This window comes from Juglans regia, chromosome 2 (assembly GCF_001411555.2).
Source record: "Juglans regia cultivar Chandler chromosome 2, Walnut 2.0, whole genome shotgun sequence".
Lineage (NCBI taxonomy): Eukaryota > Viridiplantae > Streptophyta > Magnoliopsida > Fagales > Juglandaceae > Juglans > Juglans regia.
The window spans coordinates 35,127,298-35,154,156 of record NC_049902.1 but is presented as its reverse complement, the minus strand read 5'-3'; the positions used below and the strand labels follow the sequence as shown (position 1 = coordinate 35,154,156).

The 26,859-nt window shown below is 35.0% G+C and overlaps 2 protein-coding genes across 3 annotated transcripts; one reads left to right on the top strand and one right to left on the bottom strand.

Moving 5' to 3' along the window:
- The first annotated feature begins 5,431 nt into the window (after positions 1 to 5,431).
- LOC109014219 (transcription factor bHLH123-like) lies at positions 5,432 to 8,450 on the top strand. 2 transcript variants are annotated; one of them, XM_018996597.2, is made up of 7 exons: positions 5,432 to 5,971; positions 6,159 to 6,789; positions 6,927 to 7,037; positions 7,151 to 7,216; positions 7,370 to 7,435; positions 7,626 to 7,682; positions 7,840 to 8,450. In XM_018996597.2, exons 1-7 carry the CDS (start codon positions 5,670 to 5,672, stop codon positions 7,996 to 7,998), a joined length of 1,392 nt encoding a protein of 463 aa, XP_018852142.1. In that variant the 5' UTR covers positions 5,432 to 5,669; the 3' UTR covers positions 7,999 to 8,450. The 2 variants fall into 2 exon arrangements, with proteins under 2 accessions (XP_018852142.1, XP_018852133.1); XM_018996588.2 differs by having other exon boundaries at positions 6,924 to 7,037.
- Positions 8,451 to 19,105: 10,655 nt separating this feature from the next.
- Positions 19,106 to 22,971, bottom strand: LOC109014187 (NAD(P)H dehydrogenase (quinone) FQR1). The gene is made up of 4 exons (XM_018996551.2): positions 22,640 to 22,971; positions 20,645 to 20,738; positions 19,625 to 19,887; positions 19,106 to 19,535 (listed from the first exon to the last, which is right to left on the bottom strand). The coding sequence occupies exons 1-4, from the start codon at positions 22,660 to 22,662 to the stop codon at positions 19,304 to 19,306; spliced, it is 612 nt and encodes a 203-aa protein (XP_018852096.1). The 5' UTR covers positions 22,663 to 22,971; the 3' UTR covers positions 19,106 to 19,303.
- Positions 22,972 to 26,859: the final 3,888 nt, after the last annotated feature.

Here is a 26,859-nt window from a genome sequence, read left to right as displayed (position 1 = left end):
ATTATATCAGTTGACTTCTCTTAAATATTTTTAACTAGATTGACTTATGACTTCAGCGAATGCATGGCCCCAGTGGGTGATCATGATCACTGCAACATTAATCCATCACATCAAGCCAATTAAGACTATGCTAGTGTATTCTGACATATCATTTAGGATTAAATCCCAGCAAGTTCATCATCTACTTAAGAGAGAGAGAGAGAGAGAGAGAGAGGGAGGGAGACACATCGGACTATCGGAGTCTCGATCTCATTAGATTAAGCTAGTGTTTTGCAGACAGTGATATTTATTTAGTAATAAAACCCAACGAGTCAATCCACAGAGAGAGAATGTGTGTGTGTTTGGCGAATGTGTATGCGAAGTAAACCTACCCATGATTATGAAAGGAGGGCATAGTCAGCGGTGCGTGTTTCACTCTTTTATCTTTTCTGATTTGGTTGACTTAAAACAAAGAATGTGAACAAGAAATTGAAAAAGTAACATGCAAAATATCTGGCACATATGTTATTGGATTGGAGAAAACACATGGCCGCGGGAGCTCAATACACAAAGGCTCCTGTGTTGTGAAAACACGATGAAAGACAAAGCAAAGTAATAAATACAAACACATAAATAACGCGATATAAAGTTAACGCGATTTGATGATGTGACTGTGTCCATATATAGTGCTGTATATAGAAGATTTTATTATACAAAGAATTACAAAATACATTTTGAAGTGAAATTTTACTGTTCAAAGTATTCAAGGTGTACTAAACTATTTATTAAGTACATATTTATAGTGTCACATAACAGAAATCTTAATTTTTATTTTTTTGTGTTATTTACTCGAGCAGAGTATCGAGCATGCCTCAAGTAAGATCTATGTCTAATGTTCGCTCAAGCTACCTGTCGAGTGAGACTCGAGTGAACTCTTTGCCTGAGTTTCACTTGAACTACCTGTCGTACAAACGTTGAACAAACTTTTTGTCTACACTTTTTGCCTATTGGCCCAATTAAATCTTCACTCTGTGACTCAAGCCTCCTTGAAAATCGGCCAAAAAATCGTAATTCATTCTTGTCAGTTCGGGTTATCAAATAAAGCTCCACAAAGCCAACATCCTGCTCATGTGCTTTGTATTCGTTCCCAATAATGTGACTCAAAACGTCCCAGCTGCTGCTTAAGGCTCAGCTTGTACTACATAGTCTTTCTTAGTACTCATGATTCTTCATTCACTCGTGTGGATTGTCCTTTGTCCCCCCGCGCCCCTTGTCTGTCTCTCTGAAATGGAGGGAGGCCGGGAAGTCACTACTTTGTGTCTATACGTAATATAATTAATCTGATTTAGCAAAGCTTATTAGTCTTTTCACTAATTTGTCACGACGCACACATCAAGCTCACATCAGTATGACATCATATCCCACTATATATCTATATGATCATGATTGTTAATATATACTTGTCCAAACATGTTTGAAAAACATTGGCCAAGGAAAAATGACTACTTCAGTTATTTATTTTTACTTTTTTCCTTGACTATAATTTATATATATATTTATGGGAGATTTGTGATCATCAGTACTCATGACTCATGAAAAACTGGTTGAAGCAACCAAAATGTATTCACCGACGTTATTTTCATGAATTCCAATATGCCAGCTTCAGCTTGGTGCATGCATGTAATTATTTACTGCAGCAGTACTACATAACTTTTTACATTTTACTATTTTACACACCATTATATATAATCATGCAGGATTCATATAAGTTGAGAACAACTACAAGCTAGTTTGGTTTACGGATAAACTTAATTCATTGAATGCAGAATTGTTGATCTTTTCTTCACCCTGCCCTGCCCTAAATTAACCATGAACAATGATCAGTAAATTAGGTCATGAAATGATAATCTTCACCGTTATCTTAACCAATCTACATCATTAGGACATGACAAATTGAAAAACAGTGATATTAATTCTAAAGTACAAAACATAATTTTTTTCAAGCAGTTAAATAACGTTCAGAATTGTCATGGATATAATTATATATATATATATATGTTAAAATATGAAAGGTGAAAAATATTTTTAATCTGTATACTATATATATATATATATATATATATATTTATATAATAAAAATGTCGGTATTATAGATATGTCCGAGGGGGCCGGGAAAAACCACAAACATGCCCCGGCCAAAATACATGCCGCAATTTGCGGTATTTCCTTTTAAAGTAGTGAACTATATATATATATTGAGTTAATTGCTGTGAGCTTTTTTTTTTTTGGTCACTGCCAAGTTAGTAAGAGTCCACTTCCATATGATGAAAAGGAAAAATATATATATATATATATATAGTGTTTTGTCATTTATGTTGGAGTGCAAATTTTTTGTTCACAGTACTTGACGATACATATAATATATGTTTGCAAGAATATTCTCATTGAATCGAGATATGACTTGAAACATATATAGTCCCATTCCTTAGCCTCTTAACCAATTGGGTTTCAAATGACTTGTACCAAAACGAGAAATTCATGTGATCTTATAAAGAATATTGGCGGATGGAGCATAATCATATAAATATATATATATATATATATAATTCATTCAATGATCGAAGTTTCTTGAAGTAGCTAGGAATTTGTACTCTAGTTTGACCCCTTGATCACTTGTCATGCAGCTTCCTTTGGGAAATCTTTCATTTTGGAAGAAAAACGACTTTGACCTCTCTCAGTCACCAAAAACATGCCAGAGGTAATTCATCATAACAAAATTAAAAAAACCTGAAAATTTGAGGAAAAAAATGGATAGGAGAATGAATTAAGATGATCATCAAGTGAATTAGAAGAAGATGGTGTAGTAGTAGTACTAGTACTGGTGGGTGGATACGCGTAGATGCAGCAAGGGTAGGCCGAAATGCCAAATGATTAGGATGGAAGAATATGCAATAATAAGTCACTTTCGGGGCTCTGACTCTTAGGGGGAGGCTAGAAAGAAGTGGATCCCATGTGTCGTCGCACGCGTGCACGCCGTGTGGACCCTATTCGTTGACCCATTTTCTCAGAAAAGTCGTAATGTTAATAAGCATGACGCCAGAGTCAAAAATATTATAAAAAACTTGCTACCATATTCCGGCCTTTTATATAATATAATATTGTTTTCCTTTCTTTCTAGATAACCACAGCAACTAGCTAGCTAGTCCCAAGGAAAAAATGAAAATAAAAAGCGTGGAAAACCTTCCATCTTAAAAAGAAAAAAGCGTGGAAAAATAACCCAACAACAAGGTACGTACAAAAGATCAGGTCAACACTGATAAAAACAAAAAACAAAAACATTTTGTGTGGAGATGAAGACATCTCATATGGAGTTGTATCATACAGTATTTTTACATATTTAAATATAATATTTTATTTCTTAAATTTTAAAAATATTCATTTAAATGAATAATAAATAAATAGTATTTTATTTTTTAAGTCAAAATTCTATCATTTCATCTCACTATCTAAATATACATTTCGTAACAAATTATCTCATCTCTTCTTAATTCAAAAAATCTTACTACTATTTAAAATATCTCATCCGAACGGTCTATCTAAACCCACCTTAATCTTGACTGGGTTCTTCCCTCTAAATTAAGCTTAAATACATTGTTATCCGTACATATACAAAGCACTAGTAGAAGAAATAATGCAATTAGGAAGTAGTACCCCTGCCCTCATGTATGTATATATATATATATATATATGTATGTATTAGTGGGGGGAAGGGAAAGGGATATGACCAAAGTTGCGCACCTCGGGAGTTATTAATTATTCTAAGACAGAAAATAATTATGATCAACTTAAATTTGACGCAAAACATTCAATTAATCCAAATTTCCAATACTAATTAGGATTAATGCGTTTGAATTAATAGAAAACTCTTGCCTAAAGTACTGTCATTAATTAGTCAGTACCTGAATAAAAACAAAACTTGAGACATTCATGACCAACATGCAGATCATCTGCTCAATGGCAGTCTTTTCGAGGAAGGTTTTATTCCCACGTCAAAATTTACGTACGTTACAATGACCTTAATTAATTGGTACGACATATTTGACCCTCCCACTATATATATTTATTTATTTTATTTTCTATGTGCTGAGTTAATAAGATCAGTTGTCAACTGCTGGCCTTCAGGTGATCCCATTTTGTTAAGATCGGTGATGGTACGTCTAGGTGGCCACCTTTAGTACTGGAAGACCTTTTTAATGGAAATTAGAAGAAATATTTAAGACATCATATTTCTAAAAACATACATATATATATATATTAAAAATTAAAAACCTTGATGCATTAATTTAAGAATAAGATCGAATTGAAGAAGCCTATCACCTAATTAATTAAGAAAAACAAGTCGATCGTCGCAAGCAAGCTAACTCTATAACTATATTTTTGGGTAGCTTGTTTTGTATTTCATGATCAAGTGTCACAAAAGCTTAAATGATGAAATTTAATCATTTAGTTGTGGTAAATCTTATAATTAAAATGGTGATATAATTTTATGTCATTCGGGAATAATATTGAAGCAAACTTATGGAATACACCTCATGATTAGGCGTGATCTACAAGTTGAAGCACATTGCATGTCTGGTTTCTAAGCCACATGACATGTTTTGTTAGGAACCTATATATTATATATATATATATATATATATATATATGTCATGCACAGTTTATATATGACAGTACTGTTTCTCTTGTTTATCTAAGACACCCCGTCGTTTTACACAAAAAATAGTAATGATGGAGAATTTTCATGTTGTAGATCCTGCTGGTTAGAGAATTAAGCTTACTTCATTGATACTAGTAATTACGTACTAATATTCCAAAATAAGTCATGCATGATCACTTAAATGAGGCAAATTAAGTCAATTCTGATAGATTATGCTTGAGATACTCAGATTACTTCGCAACTATTCTAATTTTATCATCGTTTATTATATATATATATGCAAGTAACAGTAGTGTAATAAACTGATGATCTTATATGTACCAGTGTGCTAATTTAGTGCATGCCTAGTTATAAATGAATTCCAAAGCATATATATATATATATATATATAATATGGCAGATTAGTGGGAGAAAATCAGAATATCTTTTAATGGCCGGTCTTGATCTGTAGCTAGCATACCCTAATTGTGTCGAGCTCCTTGATTGGCAAAGTGACACCGCTGATCTTCTGTGGACACAATTACCTGGCTGGGAAGATAGCGCGACGATGTTTAATTATATATTTTCCATTATTATATATTTGTGGAATTAAAAGAAATACTCCCAAAAAAAAAAAAAAATTATGAAAAAAAAGGGATATAAAAAGTAACTATTAAGTTAAATAAAAGAAATTCAATTCAATTCCAAAACGATCTCCTTGTCCAATCAGTACTCTCCCAGCTTAAATGTCAACCGCATTCCGGTTACTGCATGCTTTCATTCATACACAAATATTGGGTTTATCATATGTATAAATACCGCGATGCTGCGAACCGTTTTCATTCATTTTATGAAACCATAACAAGCTCAAAGAAACCGAACAACGAAGACGAAGAGGCCGGAGAATCTGAAGCCATAGCCAGAGACAGCTGGAGAAGAGAGAATCTATAGCATAAATAAAGAAGCAGTCGATCATCGAGCTTAATTTGTGACCATGGCGGATGAGTACAATACAAGTGGGAACTGGTGGGATTCATCAAGAAGCAGGTTCGAAAGCGGGACATCTTCTTCTTCGGGACTCAATAATCTAGGGAGCTTTGGATGGCCACCTGATATGGCGGAAATCAAAGGAAGGAGTACTGCAATGGATTCTATGTCGGTCTCCGGCAGTTCAGTGGTTTTCCAGGACACCCAGAAGCTGCAAGGACATGATTCAGTTGGTGGCGGTGATCCCAACTTGCATATGATGGGTTTAGGCCTCTCAACTCAAGCCATGGATTGGAACCAAGCTTTACTGTAAGTGCGGAATAAGAAATTAAGCTATTTCATGTCTAAAACCCTAAAAAATTAATCAATCTTTCATATCGTTCTTTAATATGCTTTTTTTTTTTGGGTGGAAAATAATATGTGAAATCGAGCAATTTGTTTCTAGCATTAGCTAAGATCACGATCAAGCTTTGTTACATCGTTAATATTTGGACAGTCGTACTGGTGAAAAGGCTGAAAGCGGTTTCCGTTCGATGCTTCAAGAAAACTTGAACTCAAGCAACAACTTTCAGCAAGAAACTGGGATGGGATCTTCTCAGGTTCAATGGAGGGAAAGATTGTTTTCTGGAATGAGTGGAAGCGAGTCCTCCGCGAACGAGTTCAAGCAACTTAATCGTGGTTTTTCTTTAGATCAACCCCCATTTAGCCCTCAATACAGTTCCGGGGATAGTAGTACTGTCACATGCCAGGGCTTGCCTACGAGTTTCCAGATGGATTCAGCTCTGTATGGAAGCCCTTCAACTATACTGCAAGGGCTATTGGGACCGGATAATCAGCCTCATCAAGTACAGCCAAATTCACTTGAAAATAGGCCGATGAATTTTCCATATCCGGCCAACTATGGCGTGAATTCTACTGATCAATTATTGCCTGCTTCTTGGTCGCCTAAGCTTCCTCAGTTTTTGAGAACTTCACCCCCAAAACAGCCACCCCATAGCCAATTGCATTTCTCCAACAACGCCCCGTTTTGGAATGCGTCTGAAGCGGCCATGAAGGATGTTCGGCCGGGCTTTTTCCCCTCGCTGCAACCGCAGTTTCCCCCACCAAACTTTGATGAAAAACCAAAGGTATGAATATATTATATATATATATATATGATCATGATTGAGAAAGGAAACGTTGGTGTATTCGACATTAGTAGGGCTTCCAGTATTGGGTTTGGAAAAGTAATTCATATATAAGATCCTCCATTAATGCTTAGCAGATCAATATATCCGAAGTTCGGGAGTCAGCCACGGTGGGGAAGAAAAGTGGCAGCGAAGCTACATCTAAAAGGCCTCGGAATGAAACGCCGTCGCCTTTACCTGCTTTTAAGGTACAATAAGTGCAATAAGCCTTTTGAAAATAGGAAGCTGCTTTAAGCTTTTGGGTATTTTATCTTAATTATATTTCATAGACATAGATGAAAATTCTTAGCTTTGATCTTAGGTGAGGAAAGAGAAGATGGGGGACAGAATCACTGCACTCCAACAATTGGTATCGCCTTTCGGAAAGGTAAGCTTAATTCTGAAGAATTGATCAAATATCAATCTGATCCTTTAATTACTTTCACAAAGAATAGAGTGAGTGATCATTTTCATTCTGAATACATGGAAAGAGCTTTATATACTTTGGTAAATCTTAAATGATGTTATATTCATGTGTCAGACTGATACAGCCTCAGTGCTTTCTGAAGCCATTGAATACATCAAGTTCCTCCATGAACAAGTTACTGTAAGTCCCAGAAAGCATATATATATATATATATATATATATATATATGCACCTTTTTACATTGTCAGAATGATATTATAATTAATAGTCATAATTGATGAGAAACCAATTAAGTTCATGATCAGTATCCCTTATAGACCAAAGTATCAAGCTAGCGTTTCTGACTAATGTCTGTATTTTAAATAATCAGGCCTTAAGCACACCTTACATGAAAAATGGAGCTCCGGCCTGCATGCAGCACCAGCAGGTACAGTAGTAGTACTAGATTCTCCATCCCGGTAGTTTATAAATCCAATGACAGTACTACTACTCAGTTTGATTATTATTTTTGTTCATTTGAAATGTTATGATTTTTGTCTCTATATATAACAAGCAATTAGGGGTTTTGCTTCTCCTTGACGCAGATCAATTCTGACAAATCTAAGGTGGATCCTGATCAAGGACCAAAACAAGATCTTAGAAGCCGAGGACTATGTTTGGTACCGGTATCAAGTACATTCCCTGTAACTCACGAGACCACAGTCGATTTCTGGACGCCAACATTCGGAGGAACTTTCAGATAGAGCAAAGAGAAATGGTGCCAACCTATTCACTCATGATCTGTAGCTTAACTCATAGTTTATAAATATCTAATCAAAACCCTAGCTATATATATATATATATATATATATATAGCCAGGTTGATAAGATCAAATTAGATAAAGAGCAGATCGAAGACAAAGAAAGCCCACATTATTGTACGAACTAATAATTTGTGTTGGCTTTGAATTTCGGGAAAAAAACAATGGCGAAAGATCAGAAAGAAAAGGAAACAACTCTTCAAAGGACGCGCCATTGTTAGGCCAGCTACAGGCTAAATGATGCAGGTGTGGCCAATATTAATTGGGACCACTGGAATTAATTAGCATTCTAATTCATGTTTGTAATAATTGAAGAATTATGATTAGGTCGTGGTTTAGGAATTAATAAGATCATCATCATCAATTTATAATGCTAGCTGCTGAGTTTAGGGAAAGTTGCAAGCTGTCTATTAATTTAAATTTTAGAGAAAAAAATATATGTTGTTATTAGAGGAGAAAAGATGGAGATTTTTCTCTTAATTATTAATAGATCATCCGCTGGCATTACTGAATTACTATATATATATATATATATGCCTTTAATTTAAGATAAGTAGAAATTAAAAATGTGAAGGAATAATTGAATTATAGAATAGGAGTGAGTGAGTGAGTGAGTGAGTGTGGGGATGTCATCATCTGATTGGAAATCTCACTTTTTATTTGTTTATGTGTTTGGAATATTATGTTAGTGGTAGCCTGCAGAGGCGGCCCCCACAAGCTAGCACTCCTCCAGCTTTCAGATTTTTACAATTAATTAATATAATTAATTTTTATACTGAAATTCGCATTATTAAAAAAAAAAAAAAGAAAGTAAATTAGAAAATCATGTATGTCAAGGTGCATGCGGGCCATGCATGGGGGTGCTCTCAGTTATGCTTTGCTTTCGTGCTTTTTATCGACTGGTCACATTGAGGGGTTTCCATCGAATCGAAGCTAATTATAGATATATAAGCCAATTACAATTCTCAGTGAAAATATTTTGAAAAATTATACATGGAAGTCTTACACCACATGACAGTACTACATGATTCACATATCTAATCAACATGTGATTTGTTATTTTTATCTTTATATTTAAAAGTACATACATATTTAAACATTAAGATAAAATGATAAATTACGAATTAATTAAGTGGATATGTGTGTGGTGCAAGGCTGCCATGTAAAATTTCTCAACATTCTTATCGTCAATATTTCATGTCATTCAGTTCTAAATGTTAAGATGAATGAAAAATAGGTAACATGACGACACAATATCAAATTTTAATAGATTAACGCATGAATGATTATAATTCATTAATATTTGAAGAAGGTGTAATTAATATATATGTCAATGTTGATAATTTTGGGTACTACGTCTAAAGTACATAAAACATATCTGTTAGTCTTGTAAGGGTCAAAAGTAGTTCTGTATTTTCTCCTTTCTTAATTTTATACCTTTTAGATTAAGAACTATGTTATATGATTCTAACTATAATGGCCGCTCCGATCCCTAGAACGCACAGTTTTTTTTTTTTTTTTAAATCTTTTTTTAATTTTTTTTCTTGAGCTGATCAGCTTGATACGGCTTACTCTACTTCTTGACTTTGATACGTACGTGGTTGGCAAAATATGTCATTGGCTAGCTAGGAGCCTGGTGATTTAGGTACTGCTTTATAAGCTGATTAAAACTTAAGTTATCATGACTTAATTAATTAATCAAGCTGATCCTGACTAAGAATGAATGGAAAACGAAAGCAATCGAAGCATCGACTAGCTAGGCGCGCTAGGTCATGCATGTTGATAATTATCATGTGACTAGCAGCTCCAAGATATTAAAATTAAAGCTAATATTATAAACTTTTTTTTTTTTTTTGAAAGGGGAACGGCACACTAAGAATGTGCTGCCTCAACTTGTATTCAAGTAATCAGAAACATTACAAAGTTTGTCTTGCAACAATGCATTACAAATAACATAAGGTCCTTCTTCCATCCATACTCTCTCCTCCCCTAAAACTAAAGTATATTTAGCTAACAAATGAGCAACATTATTGCCTTCTCGAGAAACAAAATTCACTGTCCAGTCCTCCCTCTCTGTAATTATCTGTTTAATGTCTTCTATGATATGCCCCATCCACGATTGATCTTCACCATCCTTTCTAATTGCATTGATGACAGCAGCTGCATCTCCTTCAAAATAAACTTTTGGCATTGCAAGCTCCTTGCAAATAACCAAAGCCTTCCACAAAGCCATGCATTCTGCAAGTGCCGGATTGTCCACATGTGCCTTCACATCACATGCAGAAACCAACACCTCACCTTCCTCGTCTCTAATGCAAATCCCTATCCCCATTTTCTTGGCATGTAGATCAAGACTAGCATCCCAGTTAGCCTTAACCAAACCAGGATGTGGTCTTTTCCATTTTTTCTTTGATCCATCCAGAACACCAGAGACTGTCCTACTACTAGGAATTAGTTGTGCAGCCTTATAATCCTCCAGTCCTTCACTAGACATCTGAATTAATCTCTTTGGACAGTAGAATTTATTGTTGAACAAAAGGCTGTTTCTTCTTAACCAGATCCTGCGCATTGTTGTAGCCATCCATTCCAAATCTTCCTTTTTTAATCTGGTCATCAGCTTTGCCCATAGATCCATAAAATCATATTCATCTATCACCCATTTCTGAATAGGACTGATAGATTCAGCCCAGACATCTACTGTAGAGGGGCAACTCCAAAGGATGTGCATCACTGATTCTTCATGCCTTTTACAAATTGGACATAAAGGACATTCCCCCACATTCTTTTTGAACAGATTACTCTTTGTAGGAAGAATATCATTTGCAGATTTCCAAAGGAACAACTTAACAACTGTAGGAACTTCCAGAGCCCATATAGACTTCCACACAGCAGTACATTGATCACTTCTTGAAGCTTCCCCTTTCCTTCTTCTTTTCCTTATTTTATCGAGGTGATAAGCACTTCTGACAGTAAATAAACCATCTTTTGTATAGCCCCAAAATTGCTTATCTATAGCCCTCATTCTGCTTAGAGGGATTCTAAGTATTGTTTCTGCTTCTTCAACTAAAAACAAATCTCTAATAAGCTTCTCATCCCATGTCTTAGTATGGACATCAATCAATTTATCCACCCTCTCTTCCTCCCATAGCATATTCACAGGAGATTGAACACACTTAGAAGTAGGAGTTGGCAGCCACTTTTCTCCCCAAATCTTAATGTCCTTCCCATTGCCCACCCTCCATTGGAGACCCTCTTTCAATAAGTCTCTCGCAGATAACACACTCCTCCAGATAAATGATGGATTTAAACCAATTTTAACTTTTAAGAACACAGAATTTCTGAAATACTTATCTCTATAGATCCTGGCAACAAGAGATGAAGGATTTGTAAGAAGGCGCCAACCTTGCTTGGCAAGCATAGCCACATTAAAACTCTCTATGTCTCTGAATCCCATCCCACCATTAGCCTTCTGCATTCCTAACTTCTCCCAACTCCACCAGTGAAGCTTCCTTGAGTTGTCATTGTGTCCCCACCAAAATCTTGAATACAAAGAATTTAGTTCCTTACAAAGTGTCAATGGTAGCTTAAAAACTCCCATTGTATATGATGGTATTGCCTGCAGAACAGCCTTAATAAGGACCTCCTTTCCTGCCTGAGACAGGAAGTTGTTCTTCCACGAGTCAATCTTCTTCCACACCTTTTCTTTAACACCTCTAAAAGTTTTATACTTAGCCTTACCCACCATGGCAGGAAGGCCTAAATATTTTTCATAATTGCCACACACAACACCTCCTGCTTCAAGAAGAATTCTCCTCTTTTCACCTTCATTAGTATTTGTGCTGAAGAACAGAGAAGATTTTTCCTTGTTCAGAACCTGCCCTGAAGCCTCTTCATACACTTTTAGGATTAAACTTAACCTCCTCCATTCTTCCCTTGTTGCCCTTCCAAACAAAACACAATCGTCTGTAAAAAGCAGATGATTAACTCTCATTCCACCTCTAGCCACAGAAACTCCTCTAATATCACTCCTTTGGTCAGCAGAGTTAAGCATGGAACTTAGGCCTTCAACACACAAGATGAAAAGGTAGGGAGAAATAGGGTCTCCCTGCCTTAGGCCTCTAGAAGGATAAACCCTATCCCCTGGTTTCCCATTCAATAGCATTGAGTATGTTACTGAACTTACACAGCTCATTACCAGTTGGACCCATTTCCCATCAAAACCCAATCTCCTTAGAACAACCTCAAGAAATTTCCACTCTATTCTGTCATATGCCTTAGACATATCCAGCTTTAAAGCCATGCTCCCACTCTTACCTTTCAGCCTTGTCTTCATTGTATGGAGCACTTCATAGGCTACCATCACATTATCAGAGATAAGTTTTCCCGGAAGGAAAGCACTTTGATTAGGAGCAATAATACTAGGAAGCACAAACTTGAGCCTATTAGCAATAACTTTGGAACACAATTTATACACGACATTACAGAGGCTTATTGGCCTATATTCACTAACCAACATAGGCTTATTGACCTTAGGAATTAAAGCAATGTAAGTGTAATTAAGAGATTGAGGGATGATACCACCATTCAAGCATTCCAGCACAGCAGCAGAAACCTTGTCTCCCACAATGCTCCAGTGTTGTTGAAAGAAACATGCTCCATACTCATCAGGTCCAGGGGACTTTAGAGGCCCCATCATTATCAAAGCAACTTCCACTTCCTCCCTTGTAAAAGGCAAACACATCCTCTCATTCATCTCAGCAGAAACTTTTGGCTCCAGGTGCTGAATACAGTCCTCGATCTTGACTATAGTTGGTTCAGAGGTCTTATAAAGAGACTCAAAAAAACTATGAAACACCTTTTCAATCTCTGCAGAATCCTTAACCAACCTATTTTGGTAGCTTGGACCTGAGTAATTGAGTTTCTCCTTCTTCTCTGGTTAGCACATGCATGGAAGAACTTGGTATTTCTGTCACCTGATTTATACCAATTCTTCTTAGCCCTTTGTTTCCATTTTAAGTCTTCTTGATCCAAAAGAAACCCCACCTCTTCTTGAACCCTTTTTAACTCCTCTACATTCTCACCACTCTCCTCAGTTTGTAGTTTTTTTAAAACCTCTGTTTTCAATTTAAGCTCCTTACCTCTCCCTTTATGAATCTTATAACTCCAACTACTTAGAGCTGTTCTGCAGTTAGATAATAAGACCTGGACCAATGAAGTGGAATTGCATCCAGACCTTTCTTTTCCCCATTCAGAGGCAATCACCCTGCCACAATCCTCCTCCAGTGCCCAAGAAGCTTCATATTTAAACCCCTTCTTCTTGTTACTATCTTTCCTTGCCATCCTGTCAAAGCACAATAAGATTGGCCTATGATCAGAGCACCTTGCTGGTAGGACTTCAAGAGACTTATTTGAGAAAAGTTCAAACCACCTTGAATTTGCCACCGCCCTATCCAAACGCTCCTTAGTAAAAGAAGCATCTGAATGCCTGTTGCTCCAGGTAAATTTATCACCCAACCATCCCATATCATGTAGCTCACTCTCCTCTAGCATGTCCCTAAACTGTGCCATCTGACTTTCTTCCCTAAGTCTACCACCTTCCTTCTCATCATGAGTGGTTATCTCATTAAAATCCCCCATAACACTCCATCCAATCCCTTTTCTAGGTTTGAAAGAAGCCAACATTCTCCATACTTCCTTTCTTTTTTGCAAATCAGGATGGCCATAAAAGCCAGTAAACAACCATCTCACTTTTGTAATTGGATCTGTAATCCAGCAATTTATGTGCCTTTGAGAAAAGTTAAAAATCTCAGCCTCTACATCATGCTCCCAACATAACAATAGTCCACCTCCTCTACCTATAGCATCCACCTCAAAACAGCTAGCCATACCAATCTTTCTCTTCAGCCAATCAATATTTCCTTTATGCATTTTTGTCTCCATTAGGAAGACTAAATTGGGTCTCTTATCCTTCACTAAACAGCAAAGGTCCTGAACTGTCCGAGGGTTCCCAAGCCCTCGGCAGTTCCAACTTAATATTTTCATGGTGTTTGGCGGGGCTGTTCAACAGCCACCGCCACTATATCCTTGATTCCTTCTACCTCAATCCCTTTCCTACCCTTCTTCACTCTGCCCCCCTTCATTTCACCTTCCTTCCCATCCTCCCTTCCACGTTTTAAGTTCATTAAGACCAGCAAAGGGTCCTGAGACACCCCTTTATCCCTAGCCCTCCTCTTCCATTTCCCCCCACCCTTTCCACCCTGCTCAAGACCTGTACCCTCCACAGTATAGAGAACTGTTTCTACAGGGTCACCCTCCCCCTCCCCTTCACTCCCTTGCATAGAGATAAAATGAGAAGGAGGATCCTTCATCTGGCTAGAGACAAGTTGCTGAGAATCCCCAGAGACTGAATCATCAACTCCCTCACCCTCTAAATTACTCACACCTCCCATCCCTTCCCCTTTAATCACTCTCAGTCCCTCACCATCATCCAAACTTCTACCCACCTCACTAAACAACTCATCAGAGAACTTGTTAGGAGCTGGTTCCTTTTCCATCCTAGTACAATCTTGCACAGGCACCTGCCCCCTAGCAGATCCTTCTGACCCTGTTTTGGATCTTTGCCTAGCAAATCTCTTCCCTGGAGGATCTGCCCTAAGCCAAGGGCCAAACTGACCATCTCTCCCTTGTTTTTTCATAGTCTCTTCATCCCTCTTTTCACACCTACTTCTAGAGTGAGTAATCCTCCCACAATCAAAACAGATTCTAGGGAGTTTTTCATATTTAAAGGGAATCCAACAGCACTTCCCTTTTACAGAAATCCTTCTCCCTCTCACCAAGGCCTTTAGTAGATCCACTTCCACACGAATCCTCAAGTATTGTCCCCAACCACAACCATCCTCATTTGCATCAACCCCAACTACCCTGCCTATTGCTCCTCCAATCTCCTTCCCACACTCCTCATTCATACAAGCCAAAGGAAGGTCATGGAGCTGAACCCAGAACCTTTCTATAGCAAAGGATATTTCAGCAGGCTGAGTCAATCCATCATACAAGTTAAGTGCAATTAGGCAATTATCGAAGAGCCAAGGCTTCCCTTCCCACACCCTCCATTTATCGGTCTGAGAAGCAAAGGTTATCACGAATACATTGGGCCTAACCTCCCTGAAGGAAGCTAGCCGAGATATCCGCCAGACTTTTGCCATAGTTGATTCTAGAACCCATTTCCCTACATTCCTCTCCGTCATCACCCTCCCCACCAGACTTCTATTCCTTCTATCTTCCAAGTCATTCAAGATGCTATCATCCGCTGCAAACACCTTGTCTTCCTCCTCGGTTAGTCTCAGCCTTTCCCATTTCCCTTCCATTTCCTCCATCGTAATCATACACATACGATGAGCTACATCAACACCACTCAGCCACTACAAAATTTTTCTTCCTCGCTTGCTACCACCGTAGCTCACACCTTTCCGCCCCCGGGACCACCACAGAATCTTTAAAATTCTGTTATAACTGCCTCGCACTTCCTCACTCTACCACGCTCCACCCCTTTTCCTAGAGAGAAAAGAGAGAAGATTTTTCAGAACTACTGTTTTGATATTTTGAAATTCCGTAGCTAATATTATAAACTTTATGATGATCTACATATATATAAATATATAATATGCATTATAAATACTAATTTGCCTTCACTAAGAAGTTAATCACGAGTTGTTCCTTTCTTAATATTCTTCCCAATTAGTCGAATTTACGTACAAAACTATCTGCAATTAATTACTTTTATCAGTGGGCCGGAATCAGTTCTCCCTGCATCGAAATTGCTTAATTAATTAATTAATTGTCTAGGAAGCATTTTTCTTTTCCTGAAAGCATAATTTTTTACACGCTAGCTAGCTTTGAAATCATAATTAGCAGTATATACTAGCTAGTACTACTACTACTGACGTTTAATTAATTATAGTTACTGAATTTAATTAATTGTTCTGGACACTTTTATCTCTTTTATATATATATATATATATATATATATATATGAATAAATATAGATACAAGTTATTATTGAGAGTATTCATTTTATATATATGATGTGGCATCATCTAAACCACACATTTATTCAAATGAATATTGGAAACAATCAACTAGAAATAGCCACGTAGTGAATTTAAAGAACCACACATTTATTCAAATGAGTACTGAAAACAATCAACTAGAAATAGTCATGCAGTGAATTTAAAATGTACACTACTATAATGACTTCTCTTTAACATTACTCTCTATATATATATCTCTTCGTAATTTCAAAGTATTCATGAGATGACATATATATATATATATATGTTTTATATATTAATTGGTATGTCATGTAAATCACACATATATGCTTACGCCTAAAAGAGAAAACTTAATTAAAATAAAATAATACGTAGATGAGTTTGAAACCATTGATTCATGTCAACTTGAACTCGATCGGCCAAGCAACATTACGTACAGGGTGGGGAAAAAAGAAGAAGAAGAATTAAGAAACTAGTTGTACTACTTCATGTATATAGTCCTTCTCACCTACTGCCGAACATAATTGCATATGAATTAATTTCGTTGATAGCAAGCAAAGCCATGTGACACAAAAGGCTAGCTAGCTAGGAAGAAAATTTAATGTACGTCCCAATTGTTAGACGTACGTACGTGGGGCAAATTTTGTTATAAGATAATTTCATACTTTAATATAATTACCCTTCACCTCATTTTCAAACCTCTCCATATTTTCTATATATATATATATATATATATCAAGGACCAAGCTGGAAAAACCAATATTAATTTTGTATGCGTATGCAATATCCGTGGTGCAAGCTGCATATATATATAATTGCATCGGCTTACTGCATTTTTTAATAGAGGAAAATTAAGGGGTTTTCCAATATATTGAGAAATATATAGAATATTAGAAATAATAAAAATTGCAATACTCCACAACGGAATGGTCACTGAGTCAGTGATGTACTGAAGTGTGCATGCAGTAATCAACAAACAAGTGGATTAATGGCCTTCAGCATGCATTTTTAATTAAGCAGATAAAAAAGAAACTCATGCGATGGCGTCCAGATCTTGAAAGAAGATAAAGAACAGCAGACAAGTGGAAGAACTACTTGTCACATGCATGAATGAGATGATTGCAAGTTGATGTAGTCTGCAATGGCCAAACCAAGTTGCAAATTCTAAAGCAATCAGGAGCGGCCAAGTACATAAATTTTGCAAAAACCAATTTCTAATTAAACACGTTAAAATTAAACAGAACGCATGACATTGCCGTAATTAAGGCTTGACCAAATAGCTATATATACGTATATATAAACAATTTTTAAATTACAATGGCTTTTGTAAAATACAATTTTTTGTAAATTATAAACAAAGTTGCTCAAAAGTCCATTCCAATGAATTTTGTATTACATCTTTATTATACGCTTTGCTACAGTAATCCTGCTAGATGTAGAAGATACTGTTCACAACTCTAAATTAATATTTTAAATTAATTTATCTCCCCTCTAAGTTTCTTTTCCCACTGCTCGAAAGTTATCATATTTTCATTTCAACCATTCTCTCTCTCATTTGATGGCATAATACTTAACATTTCATGGTATTACTGTAAATAAAATAAAATCTTGCACCTTTGAGTGTAACTACATTCTATGACTAGCATTTTTTCTTATTCGGATGAGAGGGTGGATATGGTAGAATGATTGTTTTGTGTATTATCTTTCTTGTTTTCATAATATACTTTAAGAATATTTTCATAAATATAATCTCTTTTTTTTTTAATCAATTTATATTTTGGTTTAGCTTATACATTTAGATTAATTTAAAATAAAACATAATTATATGGCATTGTATATGGAGAGATATTGCAAATATCAAAATATATGAGGATACTATTGATAGTTAGAAAAAAAATTTGAAATAAATAAAAAATATTAACAAGTATAATATTTAAATGATATAAAGAAAAAATAAATAAGATGATGCATAATATATTGTAAAAACCAGCATGTAAAATAGAAAAAGTAATTTTTGGTGATGTATTTTAAAGAATATGATGAAGAAGCCATTGGGAATGCTCTGCCAGATAATATAAAGGAAACCGGTGGCCTGGTTTGGATTCAAGAATCACTCCAATTCATATCATCTCATTTCATTTCATTATTACAATTTTGCTAAATTTTCACATAAAATATAATAAACAATTCAACTTTTTCAAATTCTAAAATAATAATAATATTAAAAAATAATATTCTAACAATATTTTATCAAACTTTTAATTTTTATCTAAAATCATTTGATCTCATCTCACTATTCAAACCTCACTTAGAAAGTAGTGGATATGGTCAGATGCAGAAGAGTACACTCAACAAGAAAAGTCTTAGATCAATGCCTTGGATTAATATGTGGTTATATCTCCTTGAAAAGGATAGCTAGAAAGAATGAAACTGTGGTGGGAAAAATCGGGTGGTGGTGTTGCTGTGGATCAATAATAATAACACGAATTCGAATGAAACAGATCTCAATAGATTCGGATATTTGGTAATGAGTTTGTTCAGTTCCTGCAAGTAAAACAATATTAGGATCATGATCTTTCGATATCTATGATTGGAATGGGCTAGGATTGCATACTTTATATTTTTGCAGCTTGTGATTGATACGAAATTAATATGTTTCTGGTAAAAGAAAGACCCAACTATATATCCAACTTATCGAAAAGGTTGGCCGCCCGCATATCTCCGCTACAACATCATCTATGCCAACAAGGGTCCCAGATACTCTATTCGTGTCTTAGAAGGCACAACACTGAAAAGCAAAAGAACAAGCATCGTTTAATGCTTTAAAATAGAAGCCAAGGAGGTACCAAAATTGCCCCATGTTCTTCAAGATCAACTGGAAGGTACCAAAAGATTGCCAACGGATAAAACTGAGAACAACTGGGTTTCCGCAGAAAAATAAATTAGAGCTAAATCTCATAAAAAACAAAAAAAAAAAACAAAAAAGCAATTGTGCACCGATGAGATAATCAATCAAAGTTTTACCATTAATAATAACCACTGTATTGTGTTACACACAAACAAAGCATATATCAACGACACAGGAACTATTTTTTCTTGCAAGCACAGAGAAATAGGAATATGGAATTCTAGGAGTAAAAAATGGAAAAGGATTCCAAATGGTATCTTTTATGGTGGCATTAATTTGGGAACTTCAAGCTTTAAGCGGCGCCCTTGAGTTTTTTTGTGATGGTGGCAACGTACTTCCCTTGGTGGAATGCTTGCTCCAACTCAAGCTCAGATGGCTGTCTTGAGCCGTCCCCAGCAAAAGTTCCAGCACCATACGGACTTCCACCTTTCACTTTTTCCATTTCAAACATGCCAGCTCCAAATGTGTATCCAATGGGCACAAAAATCATCCCATGGTGAACCAGCTGAGTAATTGCAGTCAACCTAAGACATCCATGATAAGTCAGTTTTATTTTCCCTGATTCCGAATATTTAGGATATTTCAGTTCGTTTAATGATTCGTGTGAACTTACGGAGTAGTCTCTTGTCCACCACCTTGAGATCCGGTGCTGTAAAAGATCCCAGCTGGCTTACCTGCAAGCTGTTGTGTTCTCCATAAACCACCAGTTGCATCCAGAAAGGCCTTGAATTGAGCAGCCATCATTCCAAATCTTGTTGGGAAGCCAAAAACAAACCCATCAGCATCAGCAAGTTCATTGGGCGTAATGATTGGTACATCACTCTTTGGAGGTGCGCTCATCTTCCCAAGTGCCTCTTCTGGCAGTGTCTCAGGGACCTGTTCCACATGTCCACTAAACTCGGTCAGGAATTCTAAGTCAAGAATATAAAGGTTTTGCCGTTTCAGGCTTATGCTTGAGAACCATGGCCCATCCAAGAAACCATTGCTTAACCAAAAACAGCCAGTTCCTTGAATTTGTTGAATTGGGACGTGAGCAAAAACTAAAACAAAATTCTGATTTCTAGATGTACCAACTGGCAGGGGAGACGCCAAACTTTGAATGACATTGATCACAAATATATGTTGTAAAATGCCGAGCTAAACATGAAATATGCTCAAATAGTAAACGAGAGACGGGTATTAAGATAAAAAAAGAACACAGAAGAAGAAAACATCAAAGGACTAAAACCTTAAAAGTTTATATAAGCAGGCACAAAAAAATAAAAGATTATTGCATGCAGGGGAACCGAGACGAATCCTTGGAAAATGAGCTCGCCCAAACAGTCTGCAAATGACCCAAAATTTTGAGAAGGCACAGTCGGTGACATTGAATGGTAACAAACTACCAAAACACGGTTTCAAACCCAAAATTTCTCTTAATAATAACCCAACAAGGTCTAAAGTTCAGAACCCATTCTAAAAAATTGTCCCCTTTGCTGGCAAAAGGATGGACATTTATTCATCTAGAATTGATTGCTGCCCACTAATACTATGTCGTAGGCTCGTAGCATACCCTAGATACTAAACACTAGACTTGGTAGTTCATAAGGCAGGGCATGCGATGCAGAGGTGCTATAAGAATGCACATTCTTACCTGCCATAGTTTGGCTTCAACACCTTCAACAGATGCAGCCCCTTTCTTTATCTCTTCTGCTAGTTTCTCTACATGTCCATACATGGAATAGTACCTGTAGCAGCAAAAAAAAAAAACAGATAGATTCTGAGAGTTGTATGGTAATCAGTTCCTACAGTAGCATACTGGAGAATAGAGTTTTACCATGACATCTGATGAAAAATACTAACTTGCTTTTAGTTCAAGGGAAAAATTGAGTCCAAATAATTAAAAGAACCGTGATTACTTGCAAGTCTCTGGAAAAAACAACTTGCTCAGATTTTGGCCTCTAATGGATTGCTGAGTTGGAAGTATTTGTCCAAAACAAATATCTTCAAACTTCTCAGTTTTGCATGTATGTGCATGAGTGTAGACTATTCCCAGGTCCCTTCTCAAATTTTGGGCAGATAAAAGGCCAATGGAAAATCTTAGAAGCCCACAACATAGCGGAACAGGTAACTCACAACATTTAACGTAAAAATATGGCCCATAAAATTGTTACCGTAAACATGCCAATATGCCCTTGACCACGTATAATGATCAAACTAAGATATAGAGTCAGGAGATCAAACATCTGGACTTAGCAATTAGTTTTTGCAGAACCATAAAGACGAAGGGGACACAGAAAGGATTGGATTGTGCAAAGGATGAGGATGCGTGGTGATATGAGTTTCGACAACACCAAGAGCTGGTTAAGGCATTACTTTTGAAGGGTTCAATATGCAACAGAACAAGTCTTTCTTTTGCATATTTCCAAAGTAGTTCAATTTTTAAAATTTAAACAAATCAATTTCTTGAAGAAAAAAATTAATGTGAATTGTTTCAAAATTTTAATCGACCGTGATGCCTAACACAATAAATACCATAGAAGCTCACAAAAGCTCACAATGGCCATAGAAGACCATATTTAATCTTAACCCTAAGATGAAAAATGGAGCCTTGAGGAGATACAAGGCTTGCCAACATCCTATTCATGAACTTTGGAAATTTTTTAATTATAAAGCTTCGTCTACATTTTATCAATTGCAAAACTATTAACACAATTTGAGATATTAGGGTCATGCAGATCCTGCTACCAAAAGTACTCATGGTTCTAAATTCATTCTACTTAAAGTTTCTTCAAATAAAACACGTTTTCATAACTGTATGGCGAAAAGAAGAAATCTTTTTCATTGCTCTTCACTAGGTTCCACATCAATGCGGACAGTCAAAAAAATTATTAAGATGAAAAGTACAGTTAGAGTTGTGAAGAATTGCATCGCAGAGTTTTTTATCAATCAGAATATCAGATAGTGTATTGACTCGGCTATTCCTGTCTTCGTTGTCATTCTCAGATCTTGTATTGCAAGTGTAGAACAAGAGGTTAAAGGGTTTGTCAAGTAAAACTAAATAGCACAGATATGAGATGTGCAATGATTTCTGGTCAAAGGTTTAACTTATAGAAATTTCTCAGAACCGAGCAGAGTATATGAGAATCCAGCCCTACAGTTTTACATTTGAAGGCCAACAAGGATATAGTTCATTTGGTTTCTCAAGAAAAAAGAAAATTCAAGCAGAAATACCACCAAAAAAAAAAAAAAAGCTGAATCGAAAATAGTTTCATTTCAATAAGATTCTTCGAAACCATGAGACTCGCCGAACACAGCAATCAAAGAGCAAAACCCTGACCAAAGCAAAAGCCTCTTATGTCAGGAATTTTTTTCTTTGGATTTCAGCTCGAGAGAAAATTGCAAAAAAAAAAAAAAAACTCTGAAAAGATAGTCTACAGGTTGTAATTTTATTAAATCAACAATCAGAAAGAATTAAAAAGAGATCCAAGAAATATATTATAGAAGCATCAGCCCGTAAATCTAGCAAAAGTAAAGGATAACAAGTTATGAGCGAAAGACAGAATATTGGCGAGAAACAGGGTGAATTTTGGAGAGATCAATATCTGGGAAAAAAAAAAAAAGGAAGATAAATAAGATTGATACATACACAATATACACTTTGGTGGCCATTGATGGAAGAGTTAACTCCAAGGTCTCTGTAATTACTCTCGGATTTCACGATCCAAATTTGGGCAACTCGGACCAATGCGAAGAGAGGAGGGGAGCCAACACCCAATATATACTTGCACACTGGCTTAGTTTAAGCAATCCAGAAGCTGTGAATCCATTGCTAGGCTGGGTCAATCCATCGATTGAAACGCGGGTAGTATTGCTACGCTGTCGTTTTCATGGGTTTCCCTTGCTGGTATCAATTACGGCCATGGAAAATTGTGGCTTCTTTTTGGGATTAAAATGATTAATGATGAGATAGTGGTGTCAGGCTCCTCATCATCATGCTCCTTCCAAACTTTAATTAATTTCTCTACAACTTTTTAATTTATTTATTTATTACTTTTTGGGTTTTGGGTTTTGTTAATGTACGTGCACGTGTAAAATCCTAGAGTTAAATCGATTGATAAATGGGGATTTGATCTCTAATAATGTACACTTGAAATTTAAAATCTAAAGACCATATAGGAAGAAATATTACACATATCTAAAGGATTAGTATACATAAAGTATAAACTTCATCGGCGTATGGAAAGGATTGACGTGATTTAATCGTTGTTGGTAGTGTGCAACCAAGATTATACATGCCTAAAAGATTAGTATGAACAAGTAGCTTATTGTAATATCAATATCAATGTCTATTGGAGAAGTACTATCGTCACAATTTTTTTATAAAAATAAACTCATAAATTAATATAATTTTATATGATATTTAGATATATTTTATGATAAAAATAAATTTATAATCTAATACATCATATCAATTTACGTCAGCTTATGAATTTATTTTTAGAAAATCATTTTATAAACATTCCTCTTGAAAACAAAGAAAGTAACATTCTTCTACGTGAAAAGGAAACTATTACATGTTTAAAGGATTAAAAATAAAGTGGTGTTTTCCCACTTGTGAGAGGGATATTATAGATACATGAAGATTAACGCGCCCGACTAATTAATTATAAAATGAGAAAAATGGTGACTTAAGTTTTTTTTTATAATTTTATTTTAAGTGAAAGATAAATTATGTAAAATTTAATATATAAATAATGAATCATGTTAGGGCCATCGAAAAAAGTGATCGCTACATTATATGGACAGTGTAAATTCTACTTTAAAAAAAAAACATTTTTTAAACTATATTAAATATTTGAAAAAAAAAATTATAAACTTATTAATAAAATATTTCTTAACCATTCACTAAAAAAAAAAATAAGATCGTTCATTTTTTAAATTTTTTCAGTGTCTTAAATATTTTTTAAATAAATAATGTTACATATAATCGTAAAATATATAAATATTATATAGTAATTTAAAAAAAGAGCAATGCTAGGTACAGTCCCCACTTGGAGACTGCATGTGCAGGCCTAGGCTATTTTAACTTTAAAATTTTGTAAAATTACAAAATTATCCCTCCTAAAATAATGTTTTCTCTCATTTAAGCATGTGTCTGCACATGCAATCCCCACTTCAGGACTGCAAATAGAATTTCTCTTAAAAAATATATATATTATTAAAAATTAATTAATTTTTATATAGATCATATATTTATTTATTTATTTTAAATAATTGTTCAATATTTATCTACACACGATTATAATAATTATTTATTTTTTTAAAGATAATTAGCATATAAAAGAAAAGTTTGCACGGGAGGGGAGTTGACAAGACAGGGTGGAACGTGGTGAATGGGATGGGCGTTTTAATGGGAATCAATTATATTGGGGATTAATTGGGGGGTTATGTGGACCAATTACTAGGTGGGTTTGCGGGCAAGACTATTCCCAATTGGTGGATGCCATTATTTTATTAGTTGTGGCCAAACCGAGATGACGCATCGCACGCTGCATGCTGACCAAAAGTAAATTGATATTTATGTCCATCCAATACAATTTATCCATGTGTGACCGAGAGAGAGACCACTCTTTAAATTATAAACAATACAAATAAAGTTTTATGTTCCCAAAAGGAATGAAAACCTTGTCCATAACAGAAATATTGTTATAGTCGTGAAAATATAAATATCATATAATTATTTTTAAAAAATGAATATATATGAAATTTATATAAAAAATTAATTTTTTAATAATAGATTTTTTTTTTTAAATAATTATACAGTATTTATGCATTCTATGATTACATATAACATTACTCTGTTCATATATCCTAGAGATAAGCATACTCACTTTTTTTTAAATACCACAAAATTATTTTTGTTAAAACAAAAAAAAGACTTTTGGTTGGGTGTAGACCTCTTTAAGTTTTTGACCCTACTCTAGAGTTTAAATTGAAGAGAGATAGATAAATAAAGTAGTGTCAACAATATTTATAATTAATCAAATAATTTTTTTTTAAATATTAAATAAGCAGTAAATATTATTAGTCTATTTCAATAACAATCAACCCCAAACAAGTACAATTAAACTTAAACACGTAAACTAGGCAAATCAAAATAATCTAATCTAAGCAAACCTCTAATGTGTAGGGACAAATCATTGGAACGCACATATCTACAATTCAAACCCTCTTCCCCCTACTTTGTTAGGAAATCCACCACTTTATTACCTTCCCAAGACAAATGAGAAATTGTGTAATCAAATCTATGAAGAGTTTGAAAAAGCTCCTCCAAAAAATCTCATAAATACCAAACAGTACAAGCTTTATTATTAATCCATTGTACAACCAAAGCCGAATCACATTCTATCTTAACCTTTGAAATCCCATCTTCTGACAAAGTAACAAGCCAGAAATAAGCGCTTTAAGTTCCGCTTCATTATTAGTACCAAAACCAAATTTAGAAGAGAAAGCAGCCAACACACACCTTTCATCATTTCGCAAAATACCACCCCCTCCACCACTCCTTGAGCCATCAATATTGAGCTTAACCCACCCTTGTCTTGGTCGATTCCATTTTGCAACTTGTGATCGCCGCACTATTGTATTTCGTATAGGGATATTTAGCTCAGCTAGAATTATGTTCAGTTTGGATAGACAAAACATCTCAATATCTTATTTCATCATTAAAATTTTTTTAAACTTTCACATAAAATATAATAAATAAATTAAAATTTTTAAATTTTTAAATAAAATTTATATTATAAAATTATATTCTAATAATATTTTATTTAAATTTTTTTTTTAAAATATCATCTTATTTAAATTGCATAACCAAATAAAGTCTTAATCTGTTTGAACGTGTAGCCATTCTGTCCCTCGGTTGGAGTATAGCCTGTATGCTTGTATTAAAGGTACTATTAATAGGAAGAGAAATGATTTTTGTAGTCGTGAGTGTGTAAATACTATGTAGTTACTTTGAAAAAAGTGAATAAATATGAGATTTACATGAAAAGAAATTAATTTTTTAATAGTAAATTTCATTCTTTTTCAAAACGACTGTATATCGTTTGTACATTTTACGACTGTATGTAACATTACACTAATAAAAATATATTTTTTAAATTTAAAAAAGGGTACAAAAAAATTAGTGCAGTAGTCGCACGTCCTGACATGCATGGTGCAGCATCTTATAACCAAACGCAGCCTTATAGATCCACCTGTCTATCGGAAAAAGTTCGCAGAGTTGGTCCAACTGCTATACAACATTATATAGGAACAAAACAAGTGCTCCTCTGCTTACAAAAAAAAAAGTGCTCTTCTTGTAAGTTAAGATTTCAGAATGTTCGACGCAGCCTATTGATTTCACCTAAAAAAAACAAAAAAATCGTTCTTTTGTATCTCTTTTTTGTCTTAGATTGTTCATCGAACTAGAATCGGTCTGCAGAAAGTACACCTGCCTCGGAAAATGTGAACTCGAATGTTAGAATTGTTCTAAAAGACTTGTTATTTTTGACACGTATATATATAAAAAGAAGGCGAGAAATTTAACCACAAAAAAAAAAAACTTTATAATTAATATGATTTAATGTGTTAGGTTAAATTATAAATATATAATTATTTTTATAATAAAGTATGTAATTCTTTTGTGTCAATGACACTTTTTAAAAGAAGGCAATTAAGAGAATATTGCAATATTTATAATTATGGGATCTCCGTTCTGTGAAAGTAACTTTTTTCACATTGATAGGAGAAAAGGGTGAGTGGGTATCCCTTGCCCTTGGATTACCAGAAACCTCAAAGTCACTCTTCATAAACCATAATTAT

What these genes read in the sequence shown, in the direction of transcription:
- LOC109014219 (XM_018996588.2), top strand. Translation starts at nt 5,670, where the DNA reads ATGGCGGATGAGTACAATACAAGTGGGAACTGGTGGGATTCATCAAGA. An exon ending in ACTTTGATGAAAAACCAAAG is followed by an intron (nt 6,790 to 6,923) that starts GTATGAATATAT and finishes ATTAATGCTTAG; the next exon opens with CAGATCAATATATCCGAAGT. An exon ending in TGGTATCGCCTTTCGGAAAG is followed by an intron (nt 7,217 to 7,369) that starts GTAAGCTTAATT and finishes TTCATGTGTCAG; the next exon opens with ACTGATACAGCCTCAGTGCT.
- LOC109014187 (XM_018996551.2), bottom strand. Translation starts at nt 22,662, where the DNA reads ATGGCCACCAAAGTGTATATTGT. An exon ending in GCCACCAAAGTGTATATTGT is followed by an intron (nt 20,739 to 22,639) that starts GTATGTATCAAT and finishes TTGCTGCTACAG; the next exon opens with GTACTATTCCATGTATGGAC. An exon ending in TTGAAGCCAAACTATGGCAG is followed by an intron (nt 19,888 to 20,644) that starts GTAAGAATGTGC and finishes CATGTGGAACAG; the next exon opens with GTCCCTGAGACACTGCCAGA.